At 45.8% G+C, this 23,560-nt stretch overlaps 1 protein-coding gene across 1 annotated transcript in view; it reads left to right on the forward strand.

The window, feature by feature from the left end:
- The first annotated feature begins 958 nt into the window (after positions 1-958).
- LOC121555317 (potassium voltage-gated channel subfamily B member 2-like) overlaps positions 959-23,560 on the forward strand; it is a 267,422-nt gene continuing 244,820 nt past the window's right edge. The window contains exon 1 of the mRNA XM_045213153.1: positions 959-1,555. Coding sequence (XP_045069088.1) covers positions 959-1,555 — 597 coding nt within the window. The remainder of the gene's footprint in view (positions 1,556-23,560) is intronic.

Below are 23,560 nucleotides of genomic sequence, written 5' to 3' on the forward strand. Positions count from 1 at the left end.
GGGGTGTTGTTGTGCTGGACTGTTGTCTGGGTCTGTGCTGACTGGTGTGTTCACCTGCTGTTCCAGCTCCACCTGCCTTACCTCCAGCTGGGTGAATTTATCCTTCATTTCAATGAGGGAGTAGTACTCTGTGCTGGGAAGTTGACTTTCTGCTTGGGGTTGCTCGTCTGTGGGGTTATTTAATGAAGAGGTCTGGTCTGATCCGCTCTGGGTGGGGGTATCTTTCTCAAGGGAGAGCTTCTCCTGCTGAGCTTTTTCTTTGATTAGGTGAAAGTCCAGCTGGAAATGTTTGGTGTTGCCCTGTACCAATACTGTTCCAGATTTATAGAGATTTATATTGGCTGACTCAGAGTCCTCGTTGTCTAGTATCCTGAGTTTCCAACCATCGTAGTGTGTTAATGTAGCACTATGCCATGCCAGGGGATGGTCTGTGTGGAAGATAAGGTTGCCTATGTTCCCATTTCTATAAAAGTCAGCAAAAAGTGTCTCCTGATTTCCCATAAGGAGCTTCATTTTGTACTCTTTTCGGGTCTTATCATTCTTTACATTCAGAGGGTACTGTATTTTAATGACCTCCAAACAGTGGGAGGGTGCTTCTGAGGCCTCTCCATTTGGTTGGGGTAGACTGTGCGAGTCGCCTGCCATTGTTGGCCTCAAGGGAGAGCTCTCTCTCTCTCTCTCTCTCTCTCTCTCTCTCTCTCTCTCTCTCTCTCTCTCTCTCTCTCTCTCTCTCTCTCTCTCTCTCTCTCTCTCTCTCTCTCTCTCTCTCTCTCCCTCTCCCTCTCCCTCTCCCTCTCTGTCAGACTTCTTTCTGTCAGCCATGGAGGAACTTGTCTAAGGAGGCCATACCAACATAACTCCAATTGTTTATTTTTAAAAAATCAAAATATTCTTTTTATTTATCCTCCCCAGATTAGCCTCCTCCTCCTGTCCTCCATCCCTTCACCAGCATACCACCATGGCTGAGAAGGTCGGACCTAAGACCCCCCTCAACACTCCACGGGGTAACAACCACCCAGGGGTAACCTCCCTCCCCCAAGAGCCCATCCAGATCATCCGCACCAAGGCTCACTCCAGGAGGGTCCGCATCAACGTCGGAGGTCTAAACCACGAGGTCCTGTGGCGGACACTGGACCGGCTCCCCCGCACCCGCCTTGGCAAGCTCCGCGATTGCAACACCCACGAGATCCTGTTGGAGGTCTGCGATGACTACAGCCTCAATGAGAACGAATACTTCTTTGACCGGCACCCTGGCGCCTTCACCTCCATCCTCAACTTCTACCGCACAGGGAAGCTGCACATGATGGAGGAGATGTGTGCCCTGTCGTTCGGCCAGGAGCTGGATTACTGGGGTATAGACGAGATCTACCTGGAGTCCTGCTGCCAGGCCCGGTACCACCAGAAGAAAGAACAGATGAACGAGGAGCTGCGGAGGGAGGCGGAGACGCTGAGAGAGAGAGAGGGAGAGATAGAGTTTGATAACACCTGCTGCCAGGAGAAGAGGAAGAAGCTTTGGGAGCTCCTGGAGAAACCCAGCTCCTCCCTGCCTGCCAAGGTAAGAGGAGAGGAGAGGAGAGGAGAGGAGAGGAGAGGAGAGGAGAGGAGAGGAGAGGAGAGGAGAGGAGAGGGGAGAGGAGAGGAGAGGAGAGGAGAGGAGAGGAGGTGTCACAGGTATCAGGTATAGAAGGTATAGAAGGTATAGACGGTATAGAAGGTATAGCAGGTATCAGGTATAGAAGGTATAGAAGGTATATAATATATAGAAGGTATAGAAGGTATAGCAGGTATAGAAGGTATAGCAGGTATGGAAGGTATAGCAGGTATAGAAGGTATAGAAGATATAGAAGGTATAGCAGGTATAGAAGGTATAGAAGATATAGAAGGTATAGCAGGTATAGCAGGTATAGAAGGTATAGAAGATATAGAAGGTATAGAAGGTATAGAAGGTATAGAAGATATAGAAGGTATAGAAGGTATAGCAGGTATAGAAGGTATAGCAGGTATGGAAGGTATAGCAGGTATAGAAGGTATAGAAGATATAGAAGGTATAGCAGGTATAGAAGGTATAGCAGGTATCAGGTATAGCAGGTATAGAAGGTATAGAAGGTATAGCAGGTATAGAAGGTATAGAAAATATAGAAGGTATAGCAGGTATAGAAGGTATAGAAGATATAGAAGGTATAGCAGGTATAGCAGGTATAGAAGATATAGAAGGTATAGCAGGTATAGCAGGTATAGCAGGTATAGATGGTATAGCAGGTATAGCAGGTATAGCAGGTATAGAAGGTATAGCAGGTATCAGGTATAGCAGGTATAGAAGGTATAGAAGGTATAGCAGGTATAGCAGGTATAGAATGTATAGAAGGTATAGAAGGTATAGAAGATATAGAAGGTATAGCAGGTATAGAAGGTATAGAAGATATAGCAGGTATAGAAGGTATAGAAGGTATATAAGGTATAGCAGGTATAGAAGGTATAGCAGGTATAGCAGGTATAGAAGGTATAGAAGGTATAGAAGGTATAGCAGGTATAGAAGGTATAGAAGGTATAGCAGGTATAGCAGTTATAGAAGGTATAGAAGGTATAGAAGGTATAGCAGGTATAGAAGGTATAGAAGGTATAGCAGGTATAGCAGGTATAGAAGGTATAGAAGGTATAGCAGTTATAGAAGGTATAGAAGGTATAGCAGGTATAGAAGGTATAGAAGGTATCAGGTATAGTTGGTAACAGGTATAGAAGGTGTAGCTTGTAGAACTACAGCACTGAGGATTAACTGTTCTGTTGTCATACAGGTGTATATTGGATATTGATCTTTTTGAAAGATGCTCACACTCTCCTATGCTTTCAGCATAGAGCTGAAGTACAGCAATGTATTGTACAGGCTGGTGAATGTATTGTATAGTATAGTGACTGTATTGTATAGTGTAGTGACTGTATTGTATGTTCTGCGTGGAGCATGTGTGTGTCGATACAATATGGTCATTGTTTGTCATCGTATTATCCATTTATTCCTGCGGTCATTAGCAATCTCAGAATTAAAACATTTTCTATAATAAATAACACAGTGTAAGGTAATTACGTTCCATTGATATTGGTTGTCTCTAACTGAATTACACTGTCTGTAGGGATAGTCAAGGGGCCAATGGCTGTAGGGATAGTCAAGGGGTCAATGGCTGTAGGGATAGTCAAGGGGCCAATGGCTGTAGGGATAGTCAAGGGGCCAATGGGTGTAGGGATAGTCAAGGGGTCAATGGCTGTAGGGATAGTCAAGGGGCCAATGGCTGTAGGGATAGTCAAGGGGCCAATGGCTGTAGGGATAGTCAAGGGGCCAATGGCTGTAGGGATAGTCAAGGGGCCAATGGCTGTAGGGATAGTCAAGGGGTCAATGGCTGTAGGGATAGTCAAGGGGCCAATGGCTGTAGGGATAGTCAAGGGGTCAATGCCTGTAGGGATAGTCAAGGGGTCAATGCCTGTAGGGATAGTCAAGGGGTCAATGCCTGTAGGGATAGTCAAGGGGTCAATGGCTGTAGGGATAGTCAAGGGGTCAATGCCTGTAGGGATAGTCAAGGGGTCAATGGCTGTAGGGATAGTCAAGGGGCCAATGCCTGTAGGGATAGTCAAGGGGTCAATGCCTGTAGGGATAGTCAAGGGGTCAATGGCTGTAGGGATAGTCAAGGGGTCAATGCCTGTAGGGATAGTCAAGGAGTCAATGCCTGTAGGGATAGTCAAGGGGTCAATGCCTGTAGGGATAGTCAAGGGGTCAATGGCTGTAGGGATAGTCAAGGGGCCAATGGCTGTAGGGATAGTCAAGGGGGCCAATGGCTGTAGGGGATAGTCAAGGGGCCAATGGCTGTAGGGATAGTCAAGGGGCCAATGGCTGTAGGGATAGTCAAGGGTCAATGGCTGTAGGGATGGTCAAGGGGCCAATGGCTGTAGGGATAGTCAAGGGGCCAATGGCTGTAGGGATAGTCAAGGGGTCAATGGCTGTAGGGATAGTCAAGGGGCCAATGGCTGTAAGGGATAGTCAAGGGGTCAATGCCTGTAGGGATAGTCAAGGGGTCAATGGCTGTAGGGATAGTCAAGGGGCCAATGCCTGTAGGGATAATCAAGGGGTCAATGCCTGTAGGGATAGTCAAGGGGTCAATGGCTGTAGGGATAGTCAAGGGGTCAATGCCTGAAGGGATAGTCAAGGGTCAATGCCTGTAGGGATAGTCAAGGGGTCAATGCCTGTAGGGATAGTCAAGGGGTCAATGGCTGTAGGGATAGTCAAGGGGCCAATGGCTGTAGGGATAGTCAAGGGGCCAATGGCTGTAGGGATAGTCAAGGGGCCAATGGCTGTAGGGATAGTCAAAGGGGCCAATGGCTGTAGGGATAGTCAAGGGGTCAATGGCTGTAGGGATAGTCAAGGGGCCAATGGCTGTAGGGATAGTCAAGGGGTCAATGCCTGTAGGGATAGTCAAGGGGTCAATGCCTGTAGGGATAGTCAAGGGGTCAATGCCTGTAGGGATAGTCAAGGGGTCAATGGCTGTAGGGATAGTCAAGGGGTCAATGCCTGTAGGGATAGTCAAGGGGTCAATGGCTGTAGGGATAGTCAAGGGGCCAATGCCTGTAGGGATAGTCAAGGGGTCAATGCCTGTAGGGATAGTCAAGGGGTCAATGGCTGTAGGGATAGTCAAGGGGTCAATGCCTGTAGGGATAGTCAAGGGGTCAATGCCTGTAGGGATAGTCAAGGGGTCAATGCCTGTAGGGATAGTCAAGGGGTCAATGGCTGTAGGGATAGTCAAGGGGCCAATGGCTGTAGGGATAGTCAAGGGGCCAATGGCTGTAGGGATAGTCAAGGGGCCAATGGCTGTAGGGATAGTCAAGGGGCCAATGGCTGTAGGGATAGTCAAGGGGTCAATGGCTGTAGGGATGGTCAAGGGGCCAATGGCTGTAGGGATAGTCAAGGGGCCAATGGCTGTAGGGATAGTCAAGGGGCCAATGGCTGTAGGGATAGTCAAGGGGCCAATGGCTGTAGGGATAGTCAAGGGGTCAATGCCTGTAGGGATAGTCAAGGGGTCAATGGCTGTAGGGATAGTCAAGGGGCCAATGCCTGTAGGGATAATCAAGGGGTCAATGCCTGTAGGGATAGTCAAGGGGTCAATGGCTGTAGGGATAGTCAAGGGGTCAATGCCTGAAGGGATAGTCAAGGGGTCAATGCCTGTAGGGATAGTCAAGGGGTCAATGCCTGTAGGGATAGTCAAGGGGTCAATGGCTGTAGGGATAGTCAAGGGGCCAATGGCTGTAGGGATAGTCAAGGGGCCAATGGCTGTAGGGATAGTCAAGGGGCCAATGGCTGTAGGGATAGTCAAGGGGCCAATGGCTGTAGGGATAGTCAAGGGGCCAATGGCTGTAGGGATAGTCAAGGGGCCAATGGCTGTAGGGATAGTCAAGGGGCCAATGGCTGTAGGGATAGTCAAGGGGCCAATGGCTGTAGGGATAGTCAAGGGGCCAATGGCTGTAGGGATAGTCAAGGGGCCAATGGCTGTAGGGGAATAGTGAATAGTGAATAGAGTAGATGGCTGTAGGGGAATAGTGAATAGTGAAAAGCAGTGGCGTTCGGTGCTGTTTGAAATGAGGGAGGACGATAAAAATAATGAGCATGGCCTTATTTCTATTACAGCATATTGGATCTGTCATTCATATTCCTATCCATCCAGTTCAATGTAACAGCGATAGATTTAGGCTACTACATGATACTCACATGTTCCCTATACCCATCATGAGGTTGCTACAACCTAGCCTATGAATTAAAGTTTACTACGTAGGTGCACACAGGACGAGAGAAAAATGTGAGTAATCAAGGTGACAGACAGTGACACAATATCGCTTTGCACACTCTTGCCTGCATCTAGCTGATGTAGGGTGTAATCATTAGTCCAACAGTTGCAAACAATAGTTTACGTTGGACGAATTCAGGTATGTTTATCCCCGTTTCGTTCCGTTTGCTTCCGTTTAAGAAACACTGTTCAACAGAATCGACAGAATGAATACAGTTGACTTTTATAGCACCCACTGCTCGTTGTATAATTCCTTCTCACATCTACGCGCTCTCCTCCTCTCACCTTTATCCTTTCGCTTGCGGACTTCACTGCACAACACATCAGCTGTCTGTGACAAGGCGAAAAAACCTGTCCAAGCCAAAACCTTCATATCATAACCGCTAACCGCTGCACACAGCCTACCTCGTTGTCACCATATTAGCTAACGTCATAGTCAACATAGCTACTAGAACTAACACGTTAGTAAACCCCCTACATCATGTCAGCAAGGAGTACAGTCAGCAAGTAGTACAGTCAGCAAGCAGTTTAGCAGTTACACCGGCGGGCCCTGGTGGCAATCAATTAATAAAACCAAATGCTTACCTTGACTTGGAAGTTCCAGTGTTGGATAGCCATAGCCAGCTAGCTAACATGGCATCCCTCTCTGTTTGAGTAGGCTAGCTGCATTCGTTAGCTAACTGAAAGTGAAAATAATATACAAATACTCTCTCTCTCTCTCTCTCTCTCTCTCTCTCTCTCTCTCTCTCTCTCTCTCTCTCTCTCTCTCTCTCTCTCTCTCTCTCTCTCTCTCTCTCTCCCTTCTTCTCCTTCATTTTGGAAGAAATTAATTTGTTAAAAACTGTTCAACTATTGTCTTTCTCTCTCTTTGAGTCAACTACTCACCACATTTTATGCACTGCAGTGCTAGCTAGCTGTAGCGTATGCTTTCAGTACTAGATTCCTTCTCTGATCCTTTGATTGTGTAGACAACATGTCAGTTCATGCTTCAAGAGGACGTTGGAGGACGTCCTCCGGAAGTTGTCATAATTACTGTGTAAGTCTATGGAAGGGGGTGAGCCTCCACGTTTTTATATTGAAGTCAATGTACCCAGAGGAGGATGGAAGCTAGCTGTCCTCAGGTTACACCATGATGCTACCCTACAGAGTGCTGTTGAGGCTACTGTAGACCTTCATTGCAAAACCATAGGGCTCTGCACTGCTTTAGACCAGGGACCATAGGGCTCTGCACTGCTTTAGACCAGGGACCATAGGGCTCTGCACTACTTTAGGCCAGGGACCATAGGGCTCTGCACTGCTTTAGACCAGGGACCATAGGGCTCTGTACTACTTTAGGCCAGGGACCATATGGCTCTGCACTACTTTAGACCAGGGACCATAGGGCTCTGCACTACTTTAGACCAGGGACCATAGGGCTCTACACTACGTTAGACCAGGGACCATAGGGTTCTGCACTACTTTAGACCAGGGACCATAGGGCTCTGCACTACTTTAGACCAGGGACCATAGGGCTCTGCACTACTTTAGACCAGGGACCATAGGGCTCTGCACTACTTTAGGCCAGGGACCATAGGGCTCTGCACTACTTTAGACCAGGGACCATAGGGCTCTGCACTACTTTAGGCCAGGGACCATAGGGCTCTGCACTACTTTGGGCCAGGGACCATAAGGCTCTGCACTACTTTAGACCAGGGACCATAGGGCTCTGCACTACTTTAGACCAGGGACCATAGGGCTCTGCACTACTTTGGGCCAGGGACCATAAGGCTCTGCACTACTTTAGACCAGGGACCATAGGGCTCTGCACTACTTTAGACCAGGGACCATAGGGCTCTGCACTACTTTAGGCCAGGGACCGTAGGGCTCTGCACTACTTTAGACCAGAGACTGTAGGGCTCTGCACTACTTTAGACCAGGGACCATAGGGCTCTGCACTACTTTAGGCCAGGGAACATAGGGCTCTGCACTACTTTAGACCAGGGACCATAGGGCTCTGCACTACTTTAGACCATGGACCATAGGGCTCTGCACTACTTTAGGCCAGGGACCATAGGGCTCTGCACTACTTTAGACCAGGGACTGTAAGGCTCTGCACTACTTTAGACCAGGGACCATAGGGCTCTGCACTACTTTAGGCCAGGGACCATTTGGCTCTGCGCTACTTTAGACCAGTGACCATAGGGCTCTGCACTACTTTAGGCCAGGGACCATATGGCTCTGCACTACTTTAGACCAGGGACCATAGGGCTCTGCACTACTTTAGACCAGGGACTGTAAGGCTCTGCACTACTTTAGACCAGGGACCATAGGGCTCTGCACTACTTTAGGCCAGGGACCATAGGGCTCTGCACTACTTTAGACCAGGGACCATAGGGCTCTGCACTACTTTAGACCAGGGACCATAGGGCTCTGTACTACTTTAGGCCAGTGACCATAGGGCTCTGCACTACTTTAGGCCAGGGACCATAGGGCTCTGCACTACTTTAGGCCAGGGACCATAGGGCTCTGCACTACTTTAGACCAGGGACCATAGGGCTCTGTACTACTTTAGACCAGGGACCATAGGGCTCTGCACTACTTTAGACCAGGGACTGTAAGGCTCTGCACTACTTTAGACCAGGGACCTTAGGGCTCTGCACTACTTTAGGCCAGGGACCATAGGGCTCTGCACTACTTTAGACCAGGGACTGTAAGGCTCTGCACTACTTTAGACCAGGGACCATAGGGCTCTGCACTACTTTAGGCCAGGGACCATAGGGCTCTGCACTACTTTAGACCAGGGACTGTAAGGCTCTGCACTACTTTAGACCAGGGACCATAGGGCTCTGCACTACTTTAGACCAGGGACCATAGGGCTCTGTACTACTTTAGGCCAGGGACCATAGGGCTCTGCACTACTTTAGACCAGGGACCATAGGGCTCTGCACTACTTTAGACCAGGGACTGTAGGGCTCTGTACTACTTTAGGCCAGGGACCATAGGGCTCTGCACTACTTTAGGCCAGGGACCATAGGGCTCTGCACTACTTTAGACCGGGCGGGCCTTAGGCCAGGGACCATAGGGCTCTGCACTACTTTAGACCAGGGACCATAGGGCTCTGCACTACTTTAGACCAGGGACTGTAAGGCTCTGCACTACTTTAGACCAGGGACCTTAGGGCTCTGCACTACTTTAGGCCAGGGACCATAGGGCTCTGCACTACTTTAGGCCAGGGACTGTAAGGCTCTGCACTACTTTAGACCAGGGACCATAGGGCTCTGCACTACTTTAGGCCAGGGACCATAGGGCTCTGCACTACTTTAGACCAGGGACCATAGGGCTCTGCACTACTTTAGACCAGGGACCATAGGGCTCTGCACTACTTTAGGCCAGGGACCATAGCTCTCTGCACTACTTTAGACCAGGGACCATAGGTCTCTGCACTACTTTAGACCAGGGACTGTAGGGCTCTGCACTACTTTAGGCCAGTGACCATAGGGCTCTGCACTACTTTAGACCCCAGAACCATAGGGCTTTCCACTACGTTAGACCAGGGACCATAGGGCTCTGCACTACTTTAGACCAGGGACCATAGGGCTCTGCACTACTTTAGACCAGGGACCATAGGGCTCTGCACTACTTTAGACCAGGGACCATAGGGCTCTGCACTACTTTAGACCAGGGACCATAGGGCTCTGCACTACTTTAGGCCAGGGACCATAGGGCTCTGCACTACTTTAGACCAGGGACCATAGGGCTCTGCACTACTTTAGACCAGGGACCATAGGGCTCTGCACTACTTTAGACCAGAGACTGTAGGGCTCTGCTTTACTTTAGACCAGGGACCATAGGGCTCTGCACTACTTTAGACCAGGGACTGTAAGGCTCTGCACTACTTTAGACCAGGGAACATAGGGCTCTGCACTACTTTAGGCCAGGGACCATAGGGCTTTGCACTACTTTAGACCAGGGACCATATGTACACATTGTAGACAGTCAAGAGCAGTATAGGGTATATGGTTAACTCTAACCCTATCAGGATGTCTGAACTGAGCATTTCCAGAATGTCCAGAATTTGATATTTAGAGAGATGATTTTGCCAGTTTAATCTCATGTTACACATGTAGAATCTTAATTTGAGCCAGTTTTCAGCAGCAGGAAAATAATCCTGCAGCAACAGGAAATGTGAATTATTATGTGGATTATAATTAATGAACATTTTTGTAGAGGTTGATACATTTTTCGTAAGGGAAAATCAAGTCTGAAACTTCAAAGTGGAAATCACAAACTTCAGATGCCTTTTTGAACTTCAAATTCACTACCAGTTCTAAATGTTCTCATGCAACAGGGTGATCAAATTAAGATCCTACATCTGTATTTGTATTTTCTTCAGCTGCTAAACTGTTTGTAATACTGAAATACACAGGATAATATCTCCTCTCCTTCCGACTCGCAGCGCTTTTTAATATTCCTGAGGGAAGCACAGCCATCCAGCTGTTCTCAGAACACACACTGATTTCATCTTTCTGTCTGACAACCAGCTAGTTAAACAACAACAACACATCTACACATGATGTTGCCAGAGGGAGAAAGATACCTCATGTAAAGTAAATGTGAGATATTTAATTTCAGAACCCCCTTCCCAATATAGCTTTAAGACAAGGTAAGGTTTAGTGCATCCACTGCTTAACTTGGGCAGGAGCTCACTGAGTACCAGCACCTCAAATGTTCTACTGCTTGAGTTCTTGAACCTCTTATAGAATATTAGCTCAAACGTATTGCAGAGTTCCTGCACCTAAATATAAATAGTACCGGCACCCTAAATGACTACTGGCACCCTAAATAACTACTGGCACCCTAAATGACTACTGGCACCCTAAATGACTACTACTAATAATAAATAATAATATGCCATTTAGCAGACGCTTTTATCCAAAGCGACCTACAGTCATGTGTGCATACATTTTTACGTATGGGTGGTCCCGGGGATCGAACCCACTACCCTGTCATTACAAGCGCAATGCAAAACCAATTGAGCTACAGAGGACTACTGTCACCCTAAATGACTACTGGCACCCAAATGACTACTGGCAACCTGATGACCACTGGCAATCAAATGACTACTGACACCCTAAATGACTACTGGCACCAGATGACTACTGGCACCCTAAATGACTACTGGCACCAGATGACTACTGGCACCCTAAATGACTACTGTCACCCTAAATGACTACTGTCACCCTAAATGACTACCGGCAGCCAAATGACTACTGTCGCCCTAAATGACTACTGTCACCCTAAAAGACTACGGCAGCCAAATGACTACTGCCACCCTAAATGACTACTGGCACCAGATGACTACTGGCACCCTAAATGACTACTGTCACCCTAATTGACTACCGGCAGCCAAATGACTACTGTCGCCCTAAATGACTACTGTCACCCTAAATGACTACCGGCAGCCATATTGACTACTGGCAGCCAAATGACTACTACTAATAATAAATAATAATATGCCATTTAGCAGACGCTTTTATCCAAAGCGACTTACGGCCATGTGTGCATACATTTTACGTATGGGTGGTCCCGGGGATCGAACCCACTACCCTGTCATTACAAGCGCAATGGAATACCAATTGAGCTACAGAGGACTACTGTCACCCTAAATGACTACTGGCACCCAAATGACTACCGGCAACCAAATGACTACTGGCAGCCTAGTGACTACTGCACACTGAATGACTACCGGCAACAAAATGACTACTTGCACCCCAAATGACTACTGGCAACCTAAATGACTACCTGCACCCTAAATGACTACTGGCACCAGATGACTACTGGCACCCTAAATGACTACTGGCACCCTAAATGACTACCGGCACCCAAATGACTACCGGCAACCAAATGACTACCGGCAACCAAATGACTACTGGCAGCCTAGTGACTAATGCACACTGAATGACTACTGGCACACTGAATGACTACTGGCACCCAAATAACTACTGACACCCAAATGACTACCGCCACACTAAATGACTACCGGCAACAAAATGACTACTTGCACCCCGAATGACTACTGGCAACCTAAATGACTACCTGCTGTCACACCCTGGCTCTGGGGACTCTATATGTTGAGCCAGGGTGTGTAGATTCTATGTGTTTGTGTTCTGTGTTGTAGATTCTAGTTGTTGTATTTCTATGTTGGCCAGAGTGGTTCTCAATCAGAGGCAACGAGTGTCAGCTGTTGCTGGTTGTCTCTGATTGGGAACCACATTTAGACAGGCTGTTTTCCCACAGTAGTTGTGGGATCTTGTTCCGTGTTGGTTGTGTTAGACCTAGGACGTCACGTTATCGTTTGTTGTTTTGTTTATTGTGTGCACTTATAAAATAAGTATGTACGAATATCACGCTGCGCCTTGGTCCTCCTCCTTCGACGATCGTGACACCTGCACCCTGAATGACTAACTGCACCCTTAATGACTAACTGTCACCCTGAATGACTAACTGCACCCTAAATTCCTACCAACACCCTAAATGACTACTGTCACCCTGAATGACTAACTGCACCCTAAATTCCTAACAGCACCCTAAATGACTACTGTCACCCAGAATGACTAACTGCACCCTAAATTACTAACAGCACCCTAAATGACTAACTGTCACCCTAAATGACTAACTGCACCCTAAATTCCTACCAACACCCTAAATGACTACTGTCACCCTGAATGACTAACTGCACCCTAAATTCCTACCAACACCCTAAATGACTACTGTCACCCTGAATGACTAACTGCACCCTAAATTACTACCAGCACCCTAAATGACTACTGTCACACTAAATGACTAACTGCACCTAAATTCCTATCCAACACCCTAAATGACTACTGTCACCCTGAATGACTAACTGCACCCTAAATTCCTACCAACACCCTAAATGACTACTGTCACCCTGAATGACTAACTGCACCCTAAATTCCTACCAACACCCTAAATGACTACTGTCACCCTGAATGACTAACTGCACCCTAAATTCCTACCAACACCCTAAATGACTACTGTCACCCTTAATGACTAACTGCACCCTAAATGACTAACTGCACCCAAAATGACTAACTGCACCCAAAATGACTAACTGCACCCAAAATGAGTAACTGCACCCTTAATGACTAACTGCACCCTAAATGACTAACTGCACCCTAAATGACTAACTGCACCCTAAATTACTAACTGCACCCTCAATGACTAACTGCACCCTAAATTACTAACTGCACCCTAAATGACTAACTGCACCCTAAATTACTAACTGCACCCAAAATGACTAACTGCACCCTAAATGACTAACTGCACCCAAAATGACTAACTGCACCCTAAATTACTAACTGCACCATAAATGACTACCGGCACACTAAATGACTACCAGCACCCTAAATGACTTCCGGCACCCTGAATGACTACCAGCACCCTAGATGACTACCTGCACCCTAAATGACAGCATTACCCTAAATGACTTCCGGCACCCTGAATGACTAACTGCACCCTAAATGACTTCCGGCACCCTAATTGACTACCAGCACCCTAAATGACTTCCGGCACCCTAAATGACTACCAGCACCCTAAATGACTACCGGCACCCTAAATGACTTCCGGCACCCTAAATGACTACCGGCACCCTAGATGTCTACCGGCTGCTATCTCAATCTGTCACACGCTGAGCACATAGTACATGCTGTTAATGCTAGCTAACTATGTAGCTTAGTAGAGATCAGTTAGGTCAAACATCTGAGATGTACACCACAGATCAAGTTATTGATATTTTAGGAGAGAGCACTTTTGTGTAATGATTACTGTTCATTTTTTATTATTTATTTCACTTTTGTTTATGATCTATTTCACTTGCTTTGGCAATGTAAACATATGTTTCCCATGCCAATAAAGCCCTTAAATTGAATTGAATTGAGAGAGAGATTGAGAGAGAGAGAATCTCCCTCCTGCTTTTGACCACTATGTTCATTATTGATGAGAAAGGTTTGCTTTCAGATCCAGTGAGTAAGGCATTTCTGGTGTATCACTTAGAAGGCTGTGTCTCTCCATCCATCCATCCATCCATCCATCCATCCATCCATCCATCCATCCATCCATCCATCCCTCCCTCTCTTCCTCTTTCACTGCATGTCCTTTTCTCTATGTTAATACCCTCTCTTTCTGTTCCTCTCTTTCAATTCAATTCAATTTCAATTTCAGTTTAAGGGCTTTATTGGCATGGGAAACGTGTGTTAACATTGCCAAAGCAAGTGAAATAAATAATAAACAAAAGTGAAATAAACAATAAATATTAACAGTAAACATTACACTCAGAAGTTCCAAAAGAATAAAGACATTTCAAATGTCATATTATGTATATATACAGTGTTGTAACAATGTGCAAATAGTTAAAGTACAAATGGGAAAATAAATAAACATAAATATAGGTTGTATTTACAATGGTGTTTGTTCTTCACTGGTTGCCCTTTTCTTGGGGCAACAGGTCACAAATATTGCTGCTGTGATGGCACACTGTGGTTTTTCACCTAGTAGATAAGGGAGTTTATCAAAATTGGGTTTGTTTTCGAATTCTTTGTGGATCTCTGAAATCTGAGGGAAATATGTGTCTCTAATATGGTCAAACATTTGGCAGGAGGTTAGGAAGTGCAGCTCAGTTTCCACCTCATTTTGTGGGCAGTGTGCACATAGCCTGTCTTCTCTTGAGAGCCAGGTCTGCCTATGGCGGCCGTTCTCAATAGTAAGGCTATGCTCACTGAGTCTGTACATAGTCAAAGCTTTCCTTAAGTTTGGGTCAGTCACAGTGGTCAGGTATTCTGCCACTGTGTACTCTCTGTTTAGAGCCAAATAGCATTCTAGTTTGCTCTATTTTTTTGTTAATTCTTTCCAATGTGTCAAGTAATTATCTTTTTGTTTTCTCATGATTTGGTTGGGTCTAATTGTGTTGTTGTTGTTGTCCTGGGGCTGTGTGGGGTCTGTTTGTGTTTGTGAACAGAGCCCCAGGACCAGCTTGCTTAGGGGACTCTTCTCCAGGTTCATCTCTCTGTAGGTGATGGCTTTGTTATGGAAGTTTTGGGAATCGCTTCCTTTTAAGAGGTTATAGAATTTAACGGCTCTTTTCTGGATTTTGATAATTAGCGGGTATCGGCCTAATTCTGCTCTGCATGCATTATTTGGTGTTTTACGTTGTACACAGAGGATATTTTTGCAGAATTCTGCATGCAGAGTCTCAATTTAGTGTTTGTCCCATGTAGTGAATTATTGGTTGGTGAGCGGACCCCAGACCTCACAACCATAAAGGGCAATGGGTTCTATAACTGATTCAAGTATTTTTAGCCAGATCGTAATTTGTATGTCAAATTTTATGTTCCTTTTGATGGCATAGAAGGTCCTTCTTGCCTTGTCTCTCAGATCGTTCACAGCTTTGTGGAAGTTACCTGTGGCACTGATGTTTAGGCCGAGGTATGTATCGTTTTTTGTGTGCTCTAGGGCAACGGTGTCTAGATGGAATTTTGTATTTGTGGTCCTGGCATTATTCATCACACCATTTGTCACTGTTGTTACTTTTCATTGGTTTTCTGTTAGAGATTTTTAGATTTGATAGGGAAGCTGAGAGGTCAAATATACTGTTTAGGTCATCTGCTCTCTCCCGCTCGTCCCACAATCCCTCTCTCTGTTTCTTCCTCCATCCCTCTTTCCTTCGACATCCTTCACTCCGTCCTTCTTCCACTCCCAAGACTAGCTCATCACTGTCCCTCTCCCTCTCTACACTGTCCCTCTCCCTCTCTACACTGTCCCTCTCCCTCTCTACACTGTCCCTCTCCCTCTCTACACTGTCCCTCTCCCTCTCTACACTGTCCCTCTCCCTCTCTACACTGTCCCTCTCCCTCTCTACACTGCAGAGAGAGAGAGAGAGAGAGAGAGAGAGAGAGAGAGAGAGAGAGAGAGAGAGAGAGAGAGAGAGAGAGAGAGAGAGAGAGAGAGAGAGAGAGAGAGAGAGAGAGAGAGAGAGAGAGAGAGAGAGACAGAGAGACAGAGAGACAGAGAGACAGAGAAAGAGAGAACATTAGCTAAGATTCCCATTAAGTTCTAGTTAGGGTTTTATCTGACATTAGGATGATAACTATCCCAAAAATATTCAAAAACTTTTTTTTTTTTGCAACAAACATTGTATAATCATCAGCACGACTGGACAGTTTTTGTGTAATGAGAACATTTGTCGCAACCTAACGAATGTTCTGGGAACTTTCAAGGAACCAATTTTGATTTGCTAAGTAGTGTGTGTGTGATGGCTTTCGACAAAAGGCTCTGTTTGCATCATAAAAGGCTGTGTAGCCAGCTGTAGTGACTGGCTTTTGACTGTCATCTCATCACTATGGGCAGTATTGGAAGGCGTTCGGTGCCACGTGCTGCTCAGCCTAGTGCACCCGGCAGGTCATTGCTTGATTTACGTCAGAGGAAGAGCTCTGGTCTGCCGTATTGTAGTCGGTATTGTCATCATGTTGGCATGTTCTCGTTATACGTAAAGCATAGTATTCAGGGTTGGGATTAACTGATTACGTGTAATCAGTTGCATGTAATCTGATTACAAATCAGTTACGTGACCCAGGAAAAATATTGTAATCAGATTACAGATACTTTTGAAAAACTAGATGATTACTTATTGGATTCCATATAAATTCAGAAATTATGTTTGCCGAAGAAAAATAAAAAAAGTCACCTTTCTGTTTTCAATGACATTCAATTCAGCATTGAAGAAAAGGGGTAAGTTTAAGTTTGTTCCACCTGAGAAAGTCTGACCACAAGTCAGAGACCACTATGATGACACACCAAATGATGACCACCAATCAGAGACCACTATGATGACACACCAAATGATGACCACCAATCAGAGACCACTATGATGACACACCAAATGATGACCACCAATCAGAGACCACTATGATGACACACCAAATGATGACCACCAATCAGAGACCACTATGATGACACACCAAATGATGAACACCAATCAGAGACCACTATGATGACACACCAAATGATGACCACCAGTCAGAGACCACTATGATGACACACCAAATGATGACCACCAATCAGAGACCACTATGATGACACACCAAATGATGAACACCAATCAGAGACCACTATGATGACACACCAAATGATGACCACCAGTCAGAGACCACTATGATGACACACCAAATGATGACCACCAATCAGAGACCACTATGATGACACACCAAATGATGACCACCAATCAGAGACCACTATGATGACACACCAAATGATGACCACCAATCAGAGACCACTATGATGACACACCAAATGATGACCACCAATCAGAGACCACTATGATGACACACCAAATGATGAACACCAATCAGAGACCACTATGATGACACACCAAATGATGACCACCAGTCAGAGACCACTATGATGACACACCAAATGATGACCACCGATCAGAGACCACTATGATGACACACCAAATGATGACTACCAATCAGAGACCACTATGATGACACACCAAATGAGTTTGATGGATCCTTTTGGTCTTCTTCTAATGCCTCTTAAGCAGTAGCGGTGTGTGGGTAAAATCACTGGGGAAGCCAAGTCAGGAAAAAAGCCATATTACAACCTATGTTGTGATAATTGCAATGTTTGTTCTATAACCCATCAGTTCATAAACCATCGTGATATATAAGGCCCAGACAACAAGAAGACAGCAGTCACACAGTGGCAGAATAAATTCAACCACACGCTTGTTTCAACACAAAACCGGAGAGCAACATCTTCTATTCTTTTATTTAAAAAAAGTATCAAGGGAGGCCCAGTACTTGATGGTTTCCAATGCTTCCCTTTGCTATTGAATTCAATGCTACGTGCGGCAATAATGTTATACTCTTTTTGGCCAGACAGCTGATACATGGGCTACAAATAATAACACAGAGGAGTGCTGTTTCGCTCGCTCGGATGCTTTCTCCAGTGAGAAACATTCAGCCACTTGCAAATTAATGGAAAACTGAAACCCAGAGAGAATAGGGAGATACTATTTTATACATATTTTTAAAACCTTTTATTGGTAACATTTTTGGGGAAGCCTGGCTTCCCTTGGCATCCAAGAATGCATGCCACTGCTCTTGAGGGAAAGGTAATCCAAAAGTAATTGAGAGTAATCAGATTACATTACTGAATTTGGGTAATCCAAAAATAACGTTACTGATAAAAGTTTTGGTCAGGTAACCATTAATTCAATTCAATTCAATTCAATTCAATTCAATTCAATTCAATTCAATTTAATTCAATTCAATTCAATTTTCAATTTAAGGGCTTTATTGGCATGGGAAACGTATGTTAACATTGCCAAAGCAAGTGAAGTAGATAATTAACAAAAGTGAAATAAACAATAAATATTAACAGTAAACATTACACTCAGAAGTTCCAAAAGAATAAAGACATTTCAAAGGTCATATTATGTCTATATACAGTGTTGTAACAATGTGCAAATAGTTAAAGTACAAATGGGAAAATAAATAAACATAAATATGGGTTGTATTTACAATGGTGTTTGTTCTTCACTGGTTGCCCTTTTCTTATGGCAACAGGTCACAAATCTTGCAGCTGTGATGGCACACTGTGGTTTTTCACCCAGTAGATAAGGGAGTTTGGCAGGAGGTTAGGAAGTGCAGCTCAGTTTCCACCTCATTTTGTGGGCAGTGTGCACATAGCCTGTCTTCTCTTGAGAGCCAGGTCTGCCTATTCTGCCACTGTGTACTCTCTGTTTAGGGCCAAATAGCATTCTAGTTTGCTCTGTTTTTTTGTTTGTTCTTTCCAATGTGTCAAGTAATTCTCTTTTTGTTTTCTCATGATTTGGTTGGGTCTAATTGTGTTGTTGTTGTTGTTGTTGTTGTTGTTGTTGTTGTTGTTGTTGTTGTTGTTGTTGTTGTTGTCCTGGGGCTCTGTGGGGTCTGTTTGTGTTTGTGGATAGATCCCCAGGACCAGCTTACTTAGGGGACTCTTCTCCAAGTTCATCTCTCTGTAGGTGATGGCTTTGTTATGGAAGGTTTGGGAATCACTTCCTTTTAAGTGGTTGTAGAATTTAATGGCTCTTTTCTGGATGTTGATAATTAGCGGGTATTGGCCTAATTCTGCTCTGCATGCATTATTTGGTGTTTTACGTTGTACACGGAGGAAGTTTTTGCAGAATTTTGCATGCAGAGTCTCAATTTGGTGTTTGTCCCATTTTGTGAATTCTTGGTTGGTGAGCGGACCCCAGACCTCACAACCATAAAGGGCAATGGGTTCTATAACTGATTCAATAATTTTTAGGCAGATCCTTTTGGTATGCCAAATGTTATGTTCCTTTTGATGGCATAGGCCCTTCTTGCCTTGTCTCTCAGATCGTTCACAGCTTTGTGGAAGTTACCTGTGGCGCTGATGTTTAGACCGAGGTATGTATAGTTTTTTTGTGTGCTCTAGGGCAACGGTGTCTAGATGGAATTTGTATTTGTGGTCCTGGCAACTGGACCTTTTTTGGAACACCATTATTTTTGTCTTACTGATATTTACTGTCAGGGCCCAGGTCTGACAGAATCTGTGCAGAAGATCTAGGTGCTGCTGTAGGCCCTCCTTGGTTGGTGACAGAAGCACCAGATCATCAGCAAACAGTAGACATTTGACTTCAGATTCTAGTAGGGTGAGGCCGGGTGCTGCAGACTGTTCGAGTGCCCTCGCCAATGTGTTTATAAATATGTTGAAGAGGGTGGGGCTTAAACTGCATCCCTTTCTCACCCCACGGCCCTGTGGAAAGAAATGTGTGTGTTTTTTGCCAATTTTAACCGCACACTTGTTGTTTGTGTACATGGATTTTATAATGTCGTATGTTTTTCCCCGAACCCCACTTTCCATCAATTTGTATAGCAGACCCTCATGCCAAATTGAGTCAAAAGCTTTTTTGAAATCAACAAAGCATGAGAAGACTTTGCCTTTGTTTTGGTTTGTTTGTTTGTTAATTAGGGTGTGCAGGGTGAATACGTGGTCTGTCGTATGGTAATTTGGTAAAAAGCTAATTTGACATTTGTTTTCACTGAGGAAATGAACTAGTTTGCTGTTAATGATAATGCAGAGGCTTTTCCCAAGGTTGCTGTTGACGCATATCCCACGGTAGTTATTGGGGTCAAATTTCTCTACTTTTGTGGATTGGGGTGATCAGTCCTTGGTTCCAAATATTGGGGATGATGCCATTAACTGTAAAGGGTTACATTTAGAAACTAACCTGCCCAACCCTGACAGTATTATAATGTAGTAAGATACTGTATGTCTGTTCTGTGTCTGTGAGTGTAGGGCTGTGGGCTGTTAGTAAGCTAGTTAAAACATATGTTTCCCCATTTATCTCAGTTGGTAGAGCATGGCGCTTGCAACTCCAGGGTTGCGGGTTCGTTTCCCACGGGGGGCCAGTATGAAAATGTATGCACTCACTAACTGTAAGTCGCTCTGGATAAGAGCGTCTGCTAAAATGACGTAAATGTAATGACATTCTATTGGGCTAGTTTCAGGCTACGGTCCAAGACAAGGCTTCCCCAACTACTCAGAAACCTTACTGGGAGACTGGAGGTGCAGAAAAGATCTCTTTACAGCGGATGGCATTTTAACTATAATAACACTGTCTGATCAATATGTTTGCCTCCTTCCCAAATGGTACCCTATTCCCTATTTAGTGCACTATGGTACCCTATTCCCTATATAGTGCACTACTTTTGACCAGGTCCCGTTGGGAGCCTATATCTCCGTTCAGGTTCATCATTAGAGTTTCAGCCTGTGTCTCCGAGCAGGTTCACACACACACACACACACACACACACACACACACACACACACACACACACACACACACACACACACACACACACACACACACACACACACACACACACACACACACACACACACACACACACACACACACACACACACACACACAACACACACACACACACACACACACACAACACACACACACACACACACACACACACACAGACAGACACAGACACACACACACAGACAGACACAGACACACACACACAAAAAAAACACACACACACACACACACAGACAGACACATACACACACAGACACACACACACACACACACACACACACACACACACACACACACACACACACACACAGACACACACACACACACACACAGACAGACACAGACACACACACAGACAAACACACACACACACACACACACACACACACACACACACACACACACACACACATAGACAGACACAGACACACACACACAGACAGACACAGACACACACACACAAACACACACACACACACAGACAGACACAGACACACACAGACCACACACACACACACACACACACACACACACACACACACACACACACATAGACAGACACAGACACACACACACAGACAGACACAGACACACACACACAAACACACACACACACACAGACAGACACAGACACACACAGACACACACACACACACACACACACACACATACAGACAGACAGACACACACAGACACACACACACACACACACACACACAGACAGACACACACAGACACACACACACAAACACACACACACACACACACAGACAGACACAGACACACACACACACACACACACACACACACACACACACACACACATACAGACAGACAGACACACACAGACACACACACACACACACACACACACACAGACAGACAGACAGACACACACACACAGACACACACGCACAAACACACACACACACACACACACACACACACACACACACACACACACATAGACAGACACAGACACACACACTGACCAGTGACATGTCAGTAAAAATGTCCAGTGCTCATTGGGCCTCTATGAGAGAGGAGCTGAATCTCTGATGTAAATCACGATCACGCTGCATATCAAATTACCCTCGACGAGTCTCTGATAGGGTCTGGATAGCACCCTAATTATCCCAGATATCCTTAAACTAGGCATTGGCAGGTGCGTTGTATCTGATTCGTGTGACATTTTTTTTCCCTGCCTGGGTATGAATGCTATTACTGGGGGACTCGACATCGTAAAGGGAAACACATCACTATTTCATTCAGGAAATGTTAGCAGCGCATACGGAGCTCATCAATGTTTAACTAGCCAGCCAGTGAAGGAATAAGGAACCGCAGGATGTTGACAGTTAATATGCTGTTTAAAACCCATTGCCCTTAAGCTTAACCCTAAAACACAGTATAGCCGCCACCATTAGAATACTTTAACTTGTTCCTCTCCCGAACCCTGTGTTATAAATTAGGTACAGGGTATGCTTTAGTAAAGTAGTGCACTTTATAGGGAATAGTGTGGCATTTGAGATGCATTTGCAGCCCTATATGTCTCTTCTACAGTGATGTCACCTCTCCCTCCTGTTCCCTCTCCTTATAGCCTGCCACTCCTGTCACCTCTCCCTCCTGTTCCCTCTCCTTATAGCCTGCCACTCCTGTCACCTCTCCCTCCTGTTCCCTCTCCTTATAGCCTGCCACTCCTGTCACCTCTCCCTCCTGTTCCCTCTCCTTATAGCCTGCCACTCCTGTCACCTCTCCCTCCTGTTCACTCTCCTTATAGCCTGCCACTCCTGTCACCTCTCCCTCCTGTTCCCTCTCCTTATAGCCTGCCACTCCGCACTCCTCTGTTCCCTCTCCTTATAGCCTGTCACCTCTCCTCCTGTTCCTCTCATAGCCTGCATCCTGTCACCTCTCCCTCCTGTTCCCTCTCCTTATAGCCTGCCACTCCTGTCACCTCTCCCTCCTGTTCCCTCTCCTTATAGCCTGCCACTCCTGTCACCTCTCCCTCCTGTTCCCTCTCCTTATAGCCTGCCACTCCTGTCACCTCTCCCTCCTGTTCCCTCTCCTTATAGCCTGCCACTCCTGTCACCTCTCCCTCCTGTTCCCTCTCCTTATAGCCTGCCACTCCTGTCACCTCTCCCTCCTGTTCACTCTCCTCATAGCCTGCCACTGCAGCAGCAGCAGAAAATGATGTTTTGCAGCCCCCAGGGCTGGTCAAAAGTAGTTTGGGATGTATATACTGCCTAGGCTGCTACTGCCGCTGCAGGAGGAAGTTGTTTTATGATCCACTCTCCCAGACATTACATATGATCCCCTCTTCCTATCCCTCTCTCCCTCTCTCCCTCCAGGCCCGCATCCCTCTATTCCTCCAGCCCTCATCCCTCTATCCCTCTATCTCTCCATCCCTCTATCCCTCCAGCCCTCTATCCCTCCTGCCCTCCATCCTTCCAGCCCTCATCCCTCTATCCCTCTATCCCTCTATCCCTCCAGCCCTCATCCCTGTATCCCTCTCTCCCTCTATCCCTCTCTCCCTCTCTCCCTCTCTCCCTCTATCCCTCTATCCCTCTTTCCCTCCAACCTCTACCCCTCCAGCCCTCAACCCTTCCAGCCCTCATCTCTCCTTCCCTCCAGCCCTCTATCCCTCTATCCCTCTATCCCTCTATCCCTCCATCCCTCTATCCCTCTATCCCTCTATCCCACTATCCCTCTATCCTTCTATCCCTCCATCCCTCTATCCCTCTATCCCACTATCCTCTATCCCTCTATCCCTCTATCCCTCTATCCCTCTATCCTAGATCCCTCTATCCCACTATCCTCTATCCCTCTATCCCTCTATCCCTATCCC

This window comes from Coregonus clupeaformis, unplaced genomic scaffold (assembly GCF_020615455.1).
Source record: "Coregonus clupeaformis isolate EN_2021a unplaced genomic scaffold, ASM2061545v1 scaf0081, whole genome shotgun sequence".
Lineage (NCBI taxonomy): Eukaryota > Metazoa > Chordata > Actinopteri > Salmoniformes > Salmonidae > Coregonus > Coregonus clupeaformis.